This window comes from Cataglyphis hispanica, chromosome 1, assembly GCF_021464435.1.
Source record: "Cataglyphis hispanica isolate Lineage 1 chromosome 1, ULB_Chis1_1.0, whole genome shotgun sequence".
NCBI lineage: Eukaryota > Metazoa > Arthropoda > Insecta > Hymenoptera > Formicidae > Cataglyphis > Cataglyphis hispanica.
Window position 1 is genome coordinate 1,065,662 of NC_065954.1, and position 15,043 is coordinate 1,080,704.

General features: G+C 29.6%; 1 protein-coding gene across 1 annotated transcript; it reads right to left on the minus strand.

Annotated features, from left to right (window-relative positions):
- Positions 1-287: 287 nt before the first annotated feature.
- On the minus strand, positions 288-13,974 carry LOC126854774 (fatty acid synthase-like). Its single transcript, XM_050601815.1, is given in 20 exon segments — positions 288-794; positions 866-1,114; positions 1,625-1,879; positions 2,010-2,485; positions 2,643-3,471; positions 3,620-4,316; positions 4,575-4,819; positions 4,955-5,970; positions 6,071-6,472; positions 6,723-6,968; positions 6,971-7,026; positions 7,177-7,679; positions 7,777-8,094; positions 8,629-8,789; positions 9,211-9,418; positions 11,409-11,699; positions 11,800-12,218; positions 12,339-12,570; positions 12,739-12,989; positions 13,954-13,974. Coding segments are annotated over 19 exon segments (6,936 nt in total). The 5' UTR covers positions 12,979-12,989; positions 13,954-13,974; the 3' UTR covers positions 288-701.
- Between the last annotated feature and the right edge of the window lie 1,069 nt (positions 13,975-15,043).

Consider the following 15,043-nt stretch of genomic DNA (forward strand, 5'->3'; position numbering starts at 1 on the left):
TTGAATAGATTGGCCGATTTTTTAAACTGATTTCTCATTAATTATTGCAAAAATTTTAAAATAGAAAAGAAAACTTTTCTATTAGATATAATTCGCTGTTATCATCTTAGAATAACCTGTATACGGTGGTACGGTTATTAGCGGACACACAACGTGCCCAAGTATATATATATATATATATATATATATATATATATATATATATATATAGATCTAACTTTTATTATGTTAAATGGTTTTAGATATTCATTATTTTACATATTTTTTTAATGAAAAAAATAAAGTAATTAATTATATATTTTTTCCATAAATATTATTTAAATAATAATTTAATATTGATACAGAGCTTGTTGGGCCGTTGACGAGCTCTTTCGATGTTCATCGACGTTTCTAACCCAAGCAATCGAAATTTCTAAAAAATTCGATCTTTGAGCAGTGTTTCGGTGATATCGAGTCGTGCTCTGACTTCAAGTAGATCGGGCGAGGGAGCACTTGATATTCTTTCGCGCGACTACAAAGTCAGTCCCAGATCTAACATCGCAATAAAAAGACGCACATTTTTTTCTTTATATTTTATTCCATTATTTAGTTATAATAAACCGTTATATGAAAATACCGCATTTTACCCATGGATCACCTTTCCTGCACCTCCTCCAACTAATCGATATTCGTTCGACGAGGCATCAACAGAGCTATTTATTTTAGAATGCTTCGTTAATAAATGATGCTATTTTGTCCATTATTGTGATATGAGAACCTTCTATGTAATGAATTTGCACTGCACTTTCAGTAACCTAAAAGTAATTTCTCTTAAAAAAGTATCTTAAAAATGATAAAATGTGTTACGCTTTAATAAAAAAGTTACCTTATGTAGACCATAATCCTCTTCAGGAAAAGTGAAAGGTGTAAGTGTAGGTTTTAATAATATTACAGATGATTTTAAGCGTGACAATGAAGATATATCATAATCTTGTACAGCGATTATATGATCGTAAAACGTTGTATATAAAAGTTTTTGATTTTCAATACTTAACATATCAGTCATCTCCGAAAAGCGAGTAATAAGTTCTAATTTTTCCTCCCATGTACTGCACTTTTTCAGGTCTAACGCAATCTGCAAATAATGTAAATATTGTATTTTTATTACAATAATACGAAAGTTTATATTGTATTTTCTGGAGATACTGTATGTCTATATTCTTATTGCTTAACTATTTTTTTTATATTTTTGAGCTACGTCAGTCAAATTACTTTATCTTTTAATTATTAGCAATAACTTGTAATCAAGAATTACTGTTATAAATTGACACCCATTTTACATATATTCTGAAATATACTCTACATTTCAATCGTAAATATTATATAATTCTTAGGTACTGTTATTATTATTATCATTTTGACTTATCAATAAAATGTTAAAAACATCTTTCTGTAATCTGTATTATATATAAAATAAGATAATAAAAAATATTTTATCATTTAAAAATATATATAAGACTTTTAGAACAATATTCAAATAATTTAATAATGTATTTTATATACTCTTTTATATTAACTGTATGTAAACCCAATTAGTTAAATTTTATAATAAAAAGTCATAATGTGGTTTTGATAATTGACTAACCATTTCATTGTCAGATTCGAGATATAGTTTTAGAAGATGAAGTAAAATATCATTTTGCAATTCTTGTTGTGAAGTATGATTAAAATATTTTTTACTCAAAAATTTTATCCAATCAGGTGCTCCATCTATAAGTATTAACCGTCCAATGAAATTCTTAGCTTCTAATAATCTTGCTAATTCGATAGCAATTAAGGATCCAAATGAATAACCCACTATTAAAAATTCTTTTTGATCTTTCATTTTCTCCATTACATACTAAAAATAAACATAAGAATATGAGATAATATGTAGAAAAAGTGTTAGAATGTGTATAATCAAATACTGTTGTTTAAATACACAACAATTTAAATAAAAATATCAAACAGATTAGCTTATAATTTCGTACAGGCAGAAGATATGCAGCTGATTTCATTACTGAACGAGTAACATCCGGCATATTAATTGCACCGTGTTGCAAACACATTGCCATAGATTTAATTTTCGATTCCATCAGTTTATATACGCTTGCAGATCCGTCGATTCCTGGTATAAGAAATATTATGTTTCCAGTAACTTCCCTTTTTGTATCAAGTTCTACATAAATATTTGGATTTATATCAGAATCCTTAAGTTTTTGTGTAAACATGTTAAAACTGTCTAAATTATTTGTAGCAGCTTCAGTAGCATCATACGTCTTTTCTTGCTCGGTTGCATTTATCATTTTTCTAAGCGCAGCAAAATTGAGGTTTCGAATATCTTGTTCTGTCAATAAAATATCAAATTCTCTCTCTAAGGTCTGTTTAATTTCTACTGCCATCATTGAATCCATGCCTAGTTCAGACAGTGGTACATTTGGCGCCACTATGTTTAAATTTTTCAGACCTATTTTAAAATTGAAATATTTTGATTTGATTTTAATCAAACATTATTTTATTTTAAAACAATGTAATAATTATTAAATCTTACATTTCTTGTAATATTTTTAATGCATAATGTTTCGTTATAAAATTTTTATATTACAGTTGCTACATAAACTTACCCATAATATGTGCAACCGCTTCAAGTGGATTCATTGCTTGGCTAGATTTTTTTTTCTCAGCAACAACCATACTGCTTACAATTGACCGATCTTGTAGCAGAAATACTTCTAATGTGTCCAAACAAGAAGATATTTTTTGTTGCAATGTACCTCCAATAACAAGTTCTTTGTCATCTTCTCGCATATCTGCGACAAGCCCAACTTCACCAATTGCGCCCCACTGTATAGCCAAACCATGTAAACCTTCTTTTCTTCTTCTTTCACAAATTCTTTCCATTACGGAATTTGCCATTCCGTAATTTGTTTGGCCTGCGTTACCTCTTCCGCATGAAACGGAAGAGAAAACGACAAAATGTCGAAGTTGAGTGCAAATAGTTCTCGATAATTCGTCCATCTTTTTCGTTGTCCATGCCTTCGACACGAAGGTTTCTTCGAATGTTTGTGGGGATTGATTCTTAAATATATCATCTTTCAACACAACTGCGAGATTGAATATAGCATCTACAGGACCTTGTTCTTCGGCAAATTTTAATATATATTCACAGTCTCTATATCTCGAAGTATCAACAGCTGTAACGATTTGTATATTTACACCGTAAGATTGCCATAACGTTACTCTTGATCGCTGATAACCGTTTTTTATTCCAGTTCGCGAGGTTACTACTAGATTTTTTGCACCACGTAGAATCAACCAATCAATTAATTCTAAACCAAAACCACCTAGACCACCTAAAACGATATAGCATTTGTGTTCCAGGCAGTAGTACCGGGGATGTGCAAGTATAGGCGCATCCAAGAGTTCATTTTCCTTTTGAATTTTTATTATTATCTGCAAATAATATTGATGAAGACACACAGTTTCTATTTACATATAATATTAAAGATAACACAAAAAAAACTGTTTGTATTTTTTGAGAATTTAATATTTCAATTCAAATTAATCTTTATATTGTAGGTATATTAAAATATGATCATACCTTGCCAATATGTTTTCCAGCAGCCATATATCTAAACGCAGTTTCTATTTCATCCCTTTCAAAGACTTTTCTGCATAACGGTTTGATAGCCCCTTTCTTTATCCCTTCTATTATTTTATTATGCAATATCATTTTACCCTCTTTTTTTGGACAAAATATCCAATTATCCAATACTATACCATGAAAACTAATGCCTTTTGAGAATGCAAATATTTCTAAAGAATTATTAGAAATCATATCAAACTTTCCAATTTCGAGGAAACGACCACCTTTTGTTAAACAACGGATGGATGTTTGCAATTTTTCTTCAGCTAAAGAATTCAATACGATATCCACTCCGCGACCGTTTGTCTTCTGGATAATCATTTGTTCAAAACTCGTGTCTCGAGAATTTCCAATATGATCCTCGGGAATAGAGGGAAATGTTTCTCTTATAAAATTTCGTTTCTCGCTACTTCCAACCGTTGTAAATATTTCGCAACCTTCGTAAAGCGCAAGGTGAATTGCTGCTTGCCCAACGCCTCCTGTACCAGAATGAATTAATACTTTGTCGCCTTTCTTCATTTTACCTCTCAAATACAAAGCGTAATAGCACGTGCTATATACGCAAGGGACTGTCGCGGCGTCTTCCATCGTCCACTGGTCAGGTATGACCCAACTGAGATATTTATCAGCTATGTAAACATTTGTAAATCCGCTAAAAAAAGATTTAAAAAAAGATTATATAATAAATTATTTATTATATTAAAGATACATTTAAAAAAATTTTTTTATTTTGAATGATATTCTTTATATAAAGAAGTAAAAAGAAATATGCAAAATATAACAATTCTTTTATTTATTTACTTCATCAAAAGTTTATTTTAAATTTAAATATAAAAGAATTATTTTAAACAATTTATTTATTAAAAATACATTAATCGAAATTCTTTGTGTGTGCGTATCATTATCTTACCCATTTGGACACATTCCCATTATTCTTTGTCCATTTTTATTAAAACCAACAAATTCCATTCCGATGAAGGAACTATTATTTTGTTCAAAAGATGCGACGGAAGTCGAAATGAGTCTACCGCTAGCTGTCATGACATCTCTAAAATTAATAGACGCATAGACTATTCTTACCAGATTTTCTTCATCATTGTTGACCAAAGGTATCATGCTTTGCATCCAACAAAAAGTGCTGAGATCACCTCGCACCTAAATTAAATAAATGTAATGAATCATTTTAATTTATTAAAATTAAATTCTATTAAATCATTATTTAATTTAAAAATAAAATTATCACGAAATATTATTACAATTTTTTCTAAATACCGAATCTTCTTAACATACCATTTGAGAAACATAAGCACTCTTTACGAGTTTTGGTTGCGGTGATGGTAATGGAAAATGTCTGTAAGAACCCCAAATGCTTCTGGAACGTATAACATTGATGGGTAAATCCAGTTGTAGCTGGCTTCTATACAACGGTTCTTGCAATGAAAAAGTAGGTGCATCTTTATCTTGAATAAATACACCTCTAATCATTTTACCGCCCGGTTCTTTTCGCAAACAATTTACAAGGCCGATTAGTCCGCATTCAAAGTCCCCTTCTGCGACGACTATAATTCTCCTAGTTTCATTTTCAATGTTCATGAATGATTTAAGCCTGTCTATCCATGAGAATTCATAATTATTTATATGCACAATCTGTTGACTCCTTTCAATATCATGTATTTTTCTTAATAATATAATTATCTTGTCGTTGGTGCGTTTCTCCAAAATTACTTTTAATCCATACTTATCCAGACATGAGTAGTCGTAGATAGCATCCAACTCTTCGAATGTTAGAAGAAATCCCTTTGGCATTATGACAGATAATAATCGTTCATATAATTCGTGTTTATTTTTTGTTAAAATTTCGTAACCTATAATCATCAAACAATTTTCACTTTTTGTCAGTTTATCAAATTCTATTGTAGAAATATTGTCAGACAAAGTGATATCTTTGAATCGCTCGTGTGTTGCTACCAGTTTAATATCGGGTTGAATTTGCGGTAAATCTTCCAGAACCTTATTCACAAATAAACAATTCAAATTCTCCGGCATCACTTGATCGCTATCCTCTACAAATTCCATGATTTTTACGTTTATCATATTGTAACACTCGAGCGCAATGTGCACGGACATTCTTGTTGTATCCTCTAAGGACATTACATCTAAATCTTGATGAGCGACAAACTTGTACTCTTCAAGAACGGGATCAATTGCTCTTTGTTGGCGAGATATAACTGTAGCCAAAATGCCGCTTATTTCAATTCCTCCGGATATTAAAGCATTTAAATGCTTATAATTTTGTACAAGAACATCTGCAATATAGAACAATAGCGCATATTTTATATAGATACATTTTTCGAAAAATAATACAAAGTTAAATATTGTGCTCATTTATAATTACTGCAAACATACGTTTCTCTTCATTTGGAAGCTTTTCGATTTGTTTTATATGAGATTCTGGATCGATTACTACTTTACGAATTCTTGTTGGTACAAAAAGACTTCTCGAATTCAGTCCTAAAATCATCATCTGTAACATGTTATCCATAAATGTTACCCAGTTGTCAGTCCAGACAATGTGACCATTCTTTCCCCTAATTGACGCGCTTTTTAGTCCACGAAATTCGCCGGTATATTGATAACCACGAAGCTTCAATTCTTTATAGATATCTTTCGTACTCATCACCTCTTCATCATTGTCATTTCGATCAATAAATGTAGTACATATTTTCTCGTCTTCAATATTAATTGGAATTCGTACTGTTCCAGTAACGACAGTATTGTTTCCTTCAATTATTTCGAATTTGTTACTACCTGTAAAAATATCGATATCAATTTTTTGTAAACGTAGTTTATAAGAACGCAGTTGATGCTAATAGTACATTTTCTGCTCAAATCTGCAGTCACTATATTGACAGATTGCTCTAACGGTTTATTTGTTAAATACAAGCTTTTTTTCTGAATTTATATTTTATATAATCTTTCCTCTCATTCATATTTTACATAAATTTTTTTATTTTTTTGTATATATAATTTGCAAAATTAATTTAATTGTACAAGTTACCCTTTTGCATCATAAGAGTTAAATCGATCGAACTTTGTTTTGGTAATATTGTAGAACGTAGAAAATTGACATCTTCAAATACAATTGGTATATCGATATAATATTGTTTTTTTAACCAGCCAACCATTTGCCATATAAGTAAAAGATAACCCGTCGCAGGTAATAAATTTTTTCCATTAATGACATGTCCAGTCATATATATAAATTCTTCGTCGAAAACATGAATAGTAACAATTACTTCCCCTTTGTCAATTGTTTTTTCCCAGTATAACGAAATATATACCAATCTTTGGAATGATCCCATCTACAAAAATGTCATTAATTCAACAATGTATAAAATATTAATTTGTCTTTACATCACCATTAAAAATACGGCAACTCAATCTTCTGCTTGTTAAAATTTCACCATTTATCTAATAACGAACATAACTGAAGAAACTTGTGTTACATTTACCTTATAAGATGAGAAATCATTGGTGTACCACGACTTACAGGAAATTTAACTTCCGGATATAAATTTGCGATTTTTGGCTGTAATCCTGCATTATAAAGTTTTCCAATTCCATGCAAAAATGTTTCAACATTTGGTTTGTGAGAAAATTGTTCTAACGCGACATTTGTCACTGTTGTTTCTAAGGAATCATTAAGAATATATTGTAGAATGTTGTGCGATGCTATCTCAATTGTCACTGCATTGTTTGGAATAAAGCGCAGACTTTTTGAGAATAATACTGGAGCTAGCAGATGGTGTGCATAATATTTTGCTAGACTTAATTTTGGAGATGTATTGAACCATTCATAAGATTCATTCACACTCAACCATTTTGAACTTGGAGACACCTGTTGCGGCAATATTTGATTCAAGTATTCCAAAAGTTTAACTTTTGCCGGCTCGACGTAACGACTATGAAAAGGTATACTTCCGAATGAAATTTCTTTTACAGAAATATTTTCATTCTAAATAGGAATAAATTTTGTCATTTATTTAAAATTTAATATATAATTATAAATATATAAATATATTATTTAATAATATTTGAGTGTTTTCACAAACCTGTAACTTGGCGAGAAATGTTCTTACAGAGTTCTTTGGTCCACTTACAATAGAATTATGTAAATTATTGTAACAAGCTACATCAATATCCGATGGACAGATATTTTTCATAATTTCGAAATTGAGATTAATTTCAGCCATTAAGCCATCTATTATTTTTGACTTAAAAAATGCTAAGCCGACATAATATGCCAACATGATTGTTTCATCAGCCGTCAAGCATCCATCGACATATCCACAGATTAATTCGCCAATGGAATGACCCATTATAATATCAGGAGTGATACCAATACTTGTTAAAAGATCAGCTATTCCGATCTGCAATATATATTATTTTTTATTACAAGCTTTTGTTGAATAATAGTAATAGGATCTTTTTGATTTCAGTTATATATATATTTTTTTTTACAAATAACTTTAGTTTTTTATAAAATACTGGTCTTTAAATATAAGATTCTTTGTAAAAAAAATTAGACAATATAAAAAAAATCCTGCTTATATAGAAGATATATGTCATTTCATAAGTAATGCAAATGACTATGAATGTCTGTTAAATTTTTGACTGCAAAGTATTGATCTTGATATACGATCATAGATCTTCACGCGTCATATCCCTAAGGCGTTTGCGGAAGCTATTTCTAACACTCGTCAATTCACAATGAACACGCATTATAGAAGTTTTTAAGCGACGTTTTGATTCCTCGAGTCCTCCACTAAATTGTCTAAAAATTTCGTTGGGATTACATCATGCATTCGCGGCGTTACAACATTGAGCATTACTTATGAAATGATCCTCGTTTATTTATAAATATTTATTTAAATATTATTTTATTTATAAATATATGTTTATACCTGTAACCCAATAAGGCCTACGAATATATGGACTACATTGTCGACAATATCTTTGTTTTTATTTATTATTATATCTGTCACCGATATATTGTAAGGTCTTAAAATTGTGTCGCATTTCTGGATCGCTTTAATAAATGCTGGAAATTTCATTAAAGCTCGACCTATAAATATTTAAAAAATCAATATAATTTCAACATTATTTCGTAATGTTTTGTAATACATTCTCTTAAATAATATTTTTGCTAAAAAATTGATCTAAAACTGTATCAATAAAATCTCGGGAAATTGTTTATCTTGATTTTGCACTTTCTTCCTACAGTATTATTACTATATTTTGTATATTTTAGTTTAATCAGATTTAGTTATCATACTTAATAAATATATATCAAAAAATTACAAAGTTTGCAAACTGGAGATATTATATCTGTGTTTTATATTTCAATTATACTTAAGAATGTCAACATATGCAAAAATTAAAAATTATTAAATGTTAATTGCAAACAATTATGTATGTTATATTTTAATAATTCTTAAATATTTTTGTAATATTATTGTAATATAAAATTTGTGCGATTTATTTACCCATGTTAAAACACTGAGATCCAAGTCCCGAAAATATGAAACAAATCGGTCTTTTCGTACATACGTTGCGTTCTATTTTAATTATTGCATTATCGGATATGTTAGATCCAGCAATAATGTATCCTCTGTAGGAATGTCCTTTTATATTGTCATTATGAATACGATGTAGCAGAGAGATATATTCTACATCTATCGACCGACTCTGTACCTATAGAAATATTATTACTAATCGTAAGTATACGACAATTATGTTATATTTATAATAAACTATTCTTAAAATTAATTTTTTTTAAACTCAAAGTTTATGTGTGTAAATTAATGTGTTTTAATTAAATATAATTAAATATAATTTAAGTTATATAATAATGACTTTTTAAAATTCTTTATATAAATTTAAACACTCTCTTAAATTTTTTCTGATTTTCATTTCATAATAATTTTTTATTCTATTATTCTTGTTCATTATTTAATATTTACATATTTTTTATAGTACTATATCACTGTTATTTTAAAGTACTACATATAAGCATTATATTGTGTAGCTTTTTTTACTTTTTTTATTGTAATATGCTATTATTTATATATTTTATGTATTAAATACATTTTATCGTGTATATGTTTCATATGTTTGTATATTTGTGTACAATACAGATATTCTTTATCATTTGTTATTAACAACAGATCAATTTTGTAAATATTTTAAAATAACAGAAATAATATATAAAGTCAAATTCAAACAAAAATAATTAGCAAATAAGAGCCAGCGCTGGAGTTGGTGCGCATACTTTATTTAAATATTAAATTAATCTAGTGCCGAATTTACGACATTACAAAATTGAACGAACGTTTCGGTCCTTTTTTGGGACCTTCATCAGCGTGAAAATTAGACGCAAACATATAATTAAATCGGCGGGTCAATCCAAGCGAACTAATCCATATCAATTATATCTTAATAATATGCATTGATTCGTTATCACCAAGATATCATAGGCGCTTTTTTCTCTGATGACATGAGAATCTCAATTATTTAAGCTTGACGGTTCACATCTCTCCCAAGTTGACAAACCAGGAAGTGCATGACACGTTATGTTATCAAAACATTTCAATAGCAAACCTGCTGGAATTGACAAGGTGAGTTGAATTTAACATAGAGGATATAATACTTAAATCCCTAAATTTTCTTATTCAAAGACAATCATTTATCCTTTCAAAAATTAAACAATAAATAAAAAAGAATAACAAAGCATAAAAAACTGTCAAAAATAAAAGTAAATAAAATTAAAAATTAATGATGAATAAATAAGTCAGAAATAAATAAACATAAATAAATAACTGATTAAATGTTGGTAAGTGAATATGTCAGATATATAAAATATAATCATAATACGTTAAACCAAGGTATGTCATAGATAATAAATAAACACAATAAAATTACAATAATCTGCCAATGACCACTCTTAAGGTAGAAAACTGACGAGAAATAATTAATGTGTGATGTCATTTCCTTAACATATCTTGGTGTACATCAAACTGGATCGAAACGACCATCTTCATCGGGATCTCAATATGTACTGACAAATTTTCAACATTGAGAACGATACGTTGGGAGCGCCAAACAACAGTTATTGAATATTAAAGTTTTGACATTTTATCGATGACGGTCATATACATGTCGGGTAGGGTTAAATTCAACCCACCTTGTCAATTCCAGGAGGTTTGCTATTGAAATGATTTGATAACATAACGTGTCATGCACTTCCTGGTTTGCCAACTTGGGAGAGATGTGAACCGTCAGGTTTAAATAATTGAGATTCTCATGACATCAGAGAAAAAGGCGCCTATGATATCTTGGTGATAACGAATCAATGCATATTATTAAGATACAATTGATATGGATTAGTTCGCTTGGATTGACCCGCCGATTTAATTATATGTTTGCGTCTAATTTTCACGCTGAAGAAGGTCCCAAAAAAGGACCGAAACGTTCGTTCAATTTTGTAATGTCGTAAATTCGGCACTAGATTAATTTAATATTTAAATAAAGCATGCGCACCAACTCCAGCGCTGGCTCTTATTTGTTAATTATTTTTGTTTGAATTTGTATTTAATAGAGCCTGTACATTTTGTTTATTTTAATATATAAAGTAATTATAAGAAAAATTTGATCATTTGTGAAATAAATTATAATGTGTACTTACGTCATCTAATATAATTTTAACCGCTTCCTCCGTACATCCAGAAATAGCTACAAGTCTAGGTAAATTATTGTCTGTTTCATTGTTGATTTTAAGTTTTGGATTTGGTTTCAGTAATATGTGGCAATTAGCACCGCCAAATCCGAAGGAATTAATACCGATATAACCATCCTTATATTCTGTCGGTTCAGTGATTATTTTTACTCTTCCTTCAATGATAGCAGGCATATTCTTTCGTGGACGTTTAAAATGTATAGTAGGTGCTAGTATACCAGTTTCCATCGCTATTAAAATCTTTACTCAAAAATAACGTTTAAATAAGAAAATAATGTATTAACTTACATATAGCATTACATTATATAGTTTTGTCAATCCTATTTTGTTGTAAATTTACCTTTGCAATTTGACAATGACCGCTAGTAGCTTCTGAATGTCCAATATTCGACTTTATTGAACCCAATAACAAAGGTAGCTGTCTTTTAGCGCATAAAGCTTCATCTATGGCTCGAAGTTCCACAGGATCGCCCGCTAGAGTACCAGTTGCATGAGCCTCCATGTAAAATAACTCAAGAGGCGAAATATTGCAATCTTCGTAAAATTCTTTCAATAACATTTTTTGTTTGTCAAATGATGGAAAGGTAATTCCTTGTTCTTTAAAACCATCGCAGTTGGTTTTTCCATAGACAAAAGTCGCATAAATTCTTCTTGCATTTTTTGCTTTTTGTAGGTACAATACTGCAGCTGAGTCACTACGCATGTAACCACTACCTTCTTCATCGTAAGGTTTACAATAACCATCAGTAGATAGAACTCCTAAAACAATCAGCAGTTCATTTGTTTCAATCAATATAAATGATTGATGTATTTTGTTTAAATATTTTACTATTTAAGAATGTAACAACTTTGAACGCAGTAATATTATCTTCCATATACCCAGGCAAAAAAACTGATGAGTGATAAAAGGATTGATGCACAAATTTATGCTAGCGACTATAGCCGCTTCGCAAATGCCAGATCGAATCATCCTGTAAGCTTCCACCATTGCGAAATGACTCGAGCTGCATGCAGTATCGATGTTATATATTGGTCCAGTAACGCCGAGCCAATAAGAAATTCTGCTTGCTATCATATTCTTAGAGCATCCAAGAATGGGTAATCCAGCAATCTATTAACAATTATATACAGTTTTCATATTAAAAATGTTTTCTCTCCATATCTTTTGTGTTAATATCTTTTTGTATATGTATATTTAAATACTTTTAGAAACGCGTGTTTCTTTTATTGATTTTTAATACTTAAATTATTAAATAACCATACAATGTGAACCACATACTTGAAGCTTTTCGTATGTCAAATCTAAATATGAATCAGAAGCACTTATTGCTGTGATAACGCTCGTATTTGTTCCTTGTAGTTCTGCGGGATTTACACCCGCATCAATAATTGCTTCATAGGTATGCTCAAGTAACATTCTGCATCCAGGATCAAGTACATGAGCTTCTTCGGTCGATATGTTAAAGAATTCAGAGTCAAATTTTTGTATATTGTTTATTTTTCCTATTCGAGCAGGCATTTCATAGATATCTGTTAAGATTTAAAATAATTTGAATAAAAATAATAATAATAAAATAAGTAATATTATCATATAATAAGTAATGTTATCATATAAGTAATATTGTCACATTGTTATATGATAGATAGTTAGACTAAAATATTTCTAAAGACATATTTTATATACAGAGTGTCTTACAATCTCCGCATAATATTTTATTAGCATATTTTATAAGTAAATGTTGAAAGATTGTAATTCCAAATTAAATATACCCGCCACAAGTGATAGATCGAAATATGCGAACGTGCAAACGTGCTAACGAGCGAGCGATCGAAAATGTGATAGCGCTGGAAACGAGCACACTGGCCAACAATACTTCGGTGAGAAAACACGTGCAATCGAGACTAGTAAAAACCGTTACGTAGCTTTATGCGAACATTGTGTTAAATATTTTTTTGTTTTATTATTCTTCGATTAAGGCTTTTCATTAAAGTAATTCTTTTGTTTAAAAGCAAATGTGTTTGTTTCACATATAAACTTTTCGTCTAAAATATCAGTAAATAAAGTCAAAAATTCTAATACAAAAAATTGCAATAATTTTTGAATCAAAAGCAATCAAAGTTTGTCAAAGATATTGCGTAAAACTCGCGCGCTCATGCTCGTAATTACATTTACATACATACCGATCTGTCACTTATTATTGATTTTTTCAAGTCAAGTGATATTGATTTTTACTGCACAACTAATTTTATTTTATCGTTTCCTATGTATTACGCGATATCATTGGTTAACTTTGCTTATAATTCACTTATAACTCAAAAACTATTGCAGTCTCAAAATTATTGCGTTAGAATTTTTGACTCTATTTTACCCCTAGAACACATTAATAAAATATTGTACGAAAATTGTAAGATACTCTATAATTTTATTTATTTATTTATGATTATGTTTAGATTTTTTCCAAGTTTAGTTTTGAAAATTGTATTATTGTATTACAGTTTGTCCAGCGTTGATATCCGCGCGTGTCTACATAACGATCTCAGCTGCGAAATTGGATGGTCATCACAATATACAAAATACAAAAATTAAAATGTACTCATAATGTAGTTTTGTATAATTACAGAAATGGTACTCCTAATATACGAAAGTCAGTAAAGAAATTACGAGGTCCGGACCACACAATATACGTTGCGTATAAAATATTATGAGAACCGTCCTCATAATGATGGTAGGTCTATATAACATACAATTGTTCAATGAAAGTGTCCTCACAATATACGATTCACATGTATATATACAAGGTGTCTTATTTTAGAAAACGCATTTCGATAATTCTTCAACGAAGCATTTTCAGCAAAAATGTTTTAGACAAAAGTTGTATGGTTTTGAGGGGGCCATAAGAAGATACCATTGATTTGACCTTGAAAAATTATTTGAAGGTCACATAAAGGTTACATTTAATTTTTTAAATGGAATATTATATTTTTTATTGCACATTTTTGTAGCCCATCTTGAGAGCTTCCCAAAACACTATAATAGTGTTTTTTTTAATTACTTTCTGAATTATAGACGAGAAGGATACGCGTCAGACCAAACACTTTTCGTAGCCGTGCGACACTATGAAGCTCGCCGTTGGCACGGCTAGCGCGTACGTCCCATGGTCTATCCGTGCAATAGCCGCGCGAAACGCGTGCTCATTCGCCAATATTTTTTAATTAATACTTCAATAATTATTGCAAAGTTGCAAAATGGTAAAGGACTTTTCTGTTCAATTTACTGTCCTCTACCCGCTCACAAGCGTTGGCACAATCTTTGCAGGACACCCTGTATATAAATATGTGTGTATATATATATATATACACACATATATATACAATATATATATATATACATATATATATATATATATATATATATATATATATACAACCAAAAATAATATATATAAATATATATTATTTAATTCCATTAAGCAACTGTTTTCATTTATTTCTATATTATAAATTTAATTTTGTTGATCTATTAACATATTTTTTGTTTTTGCTGTTAAATCCTTCACTTTTTTATTCAATATATTAGAAATCCA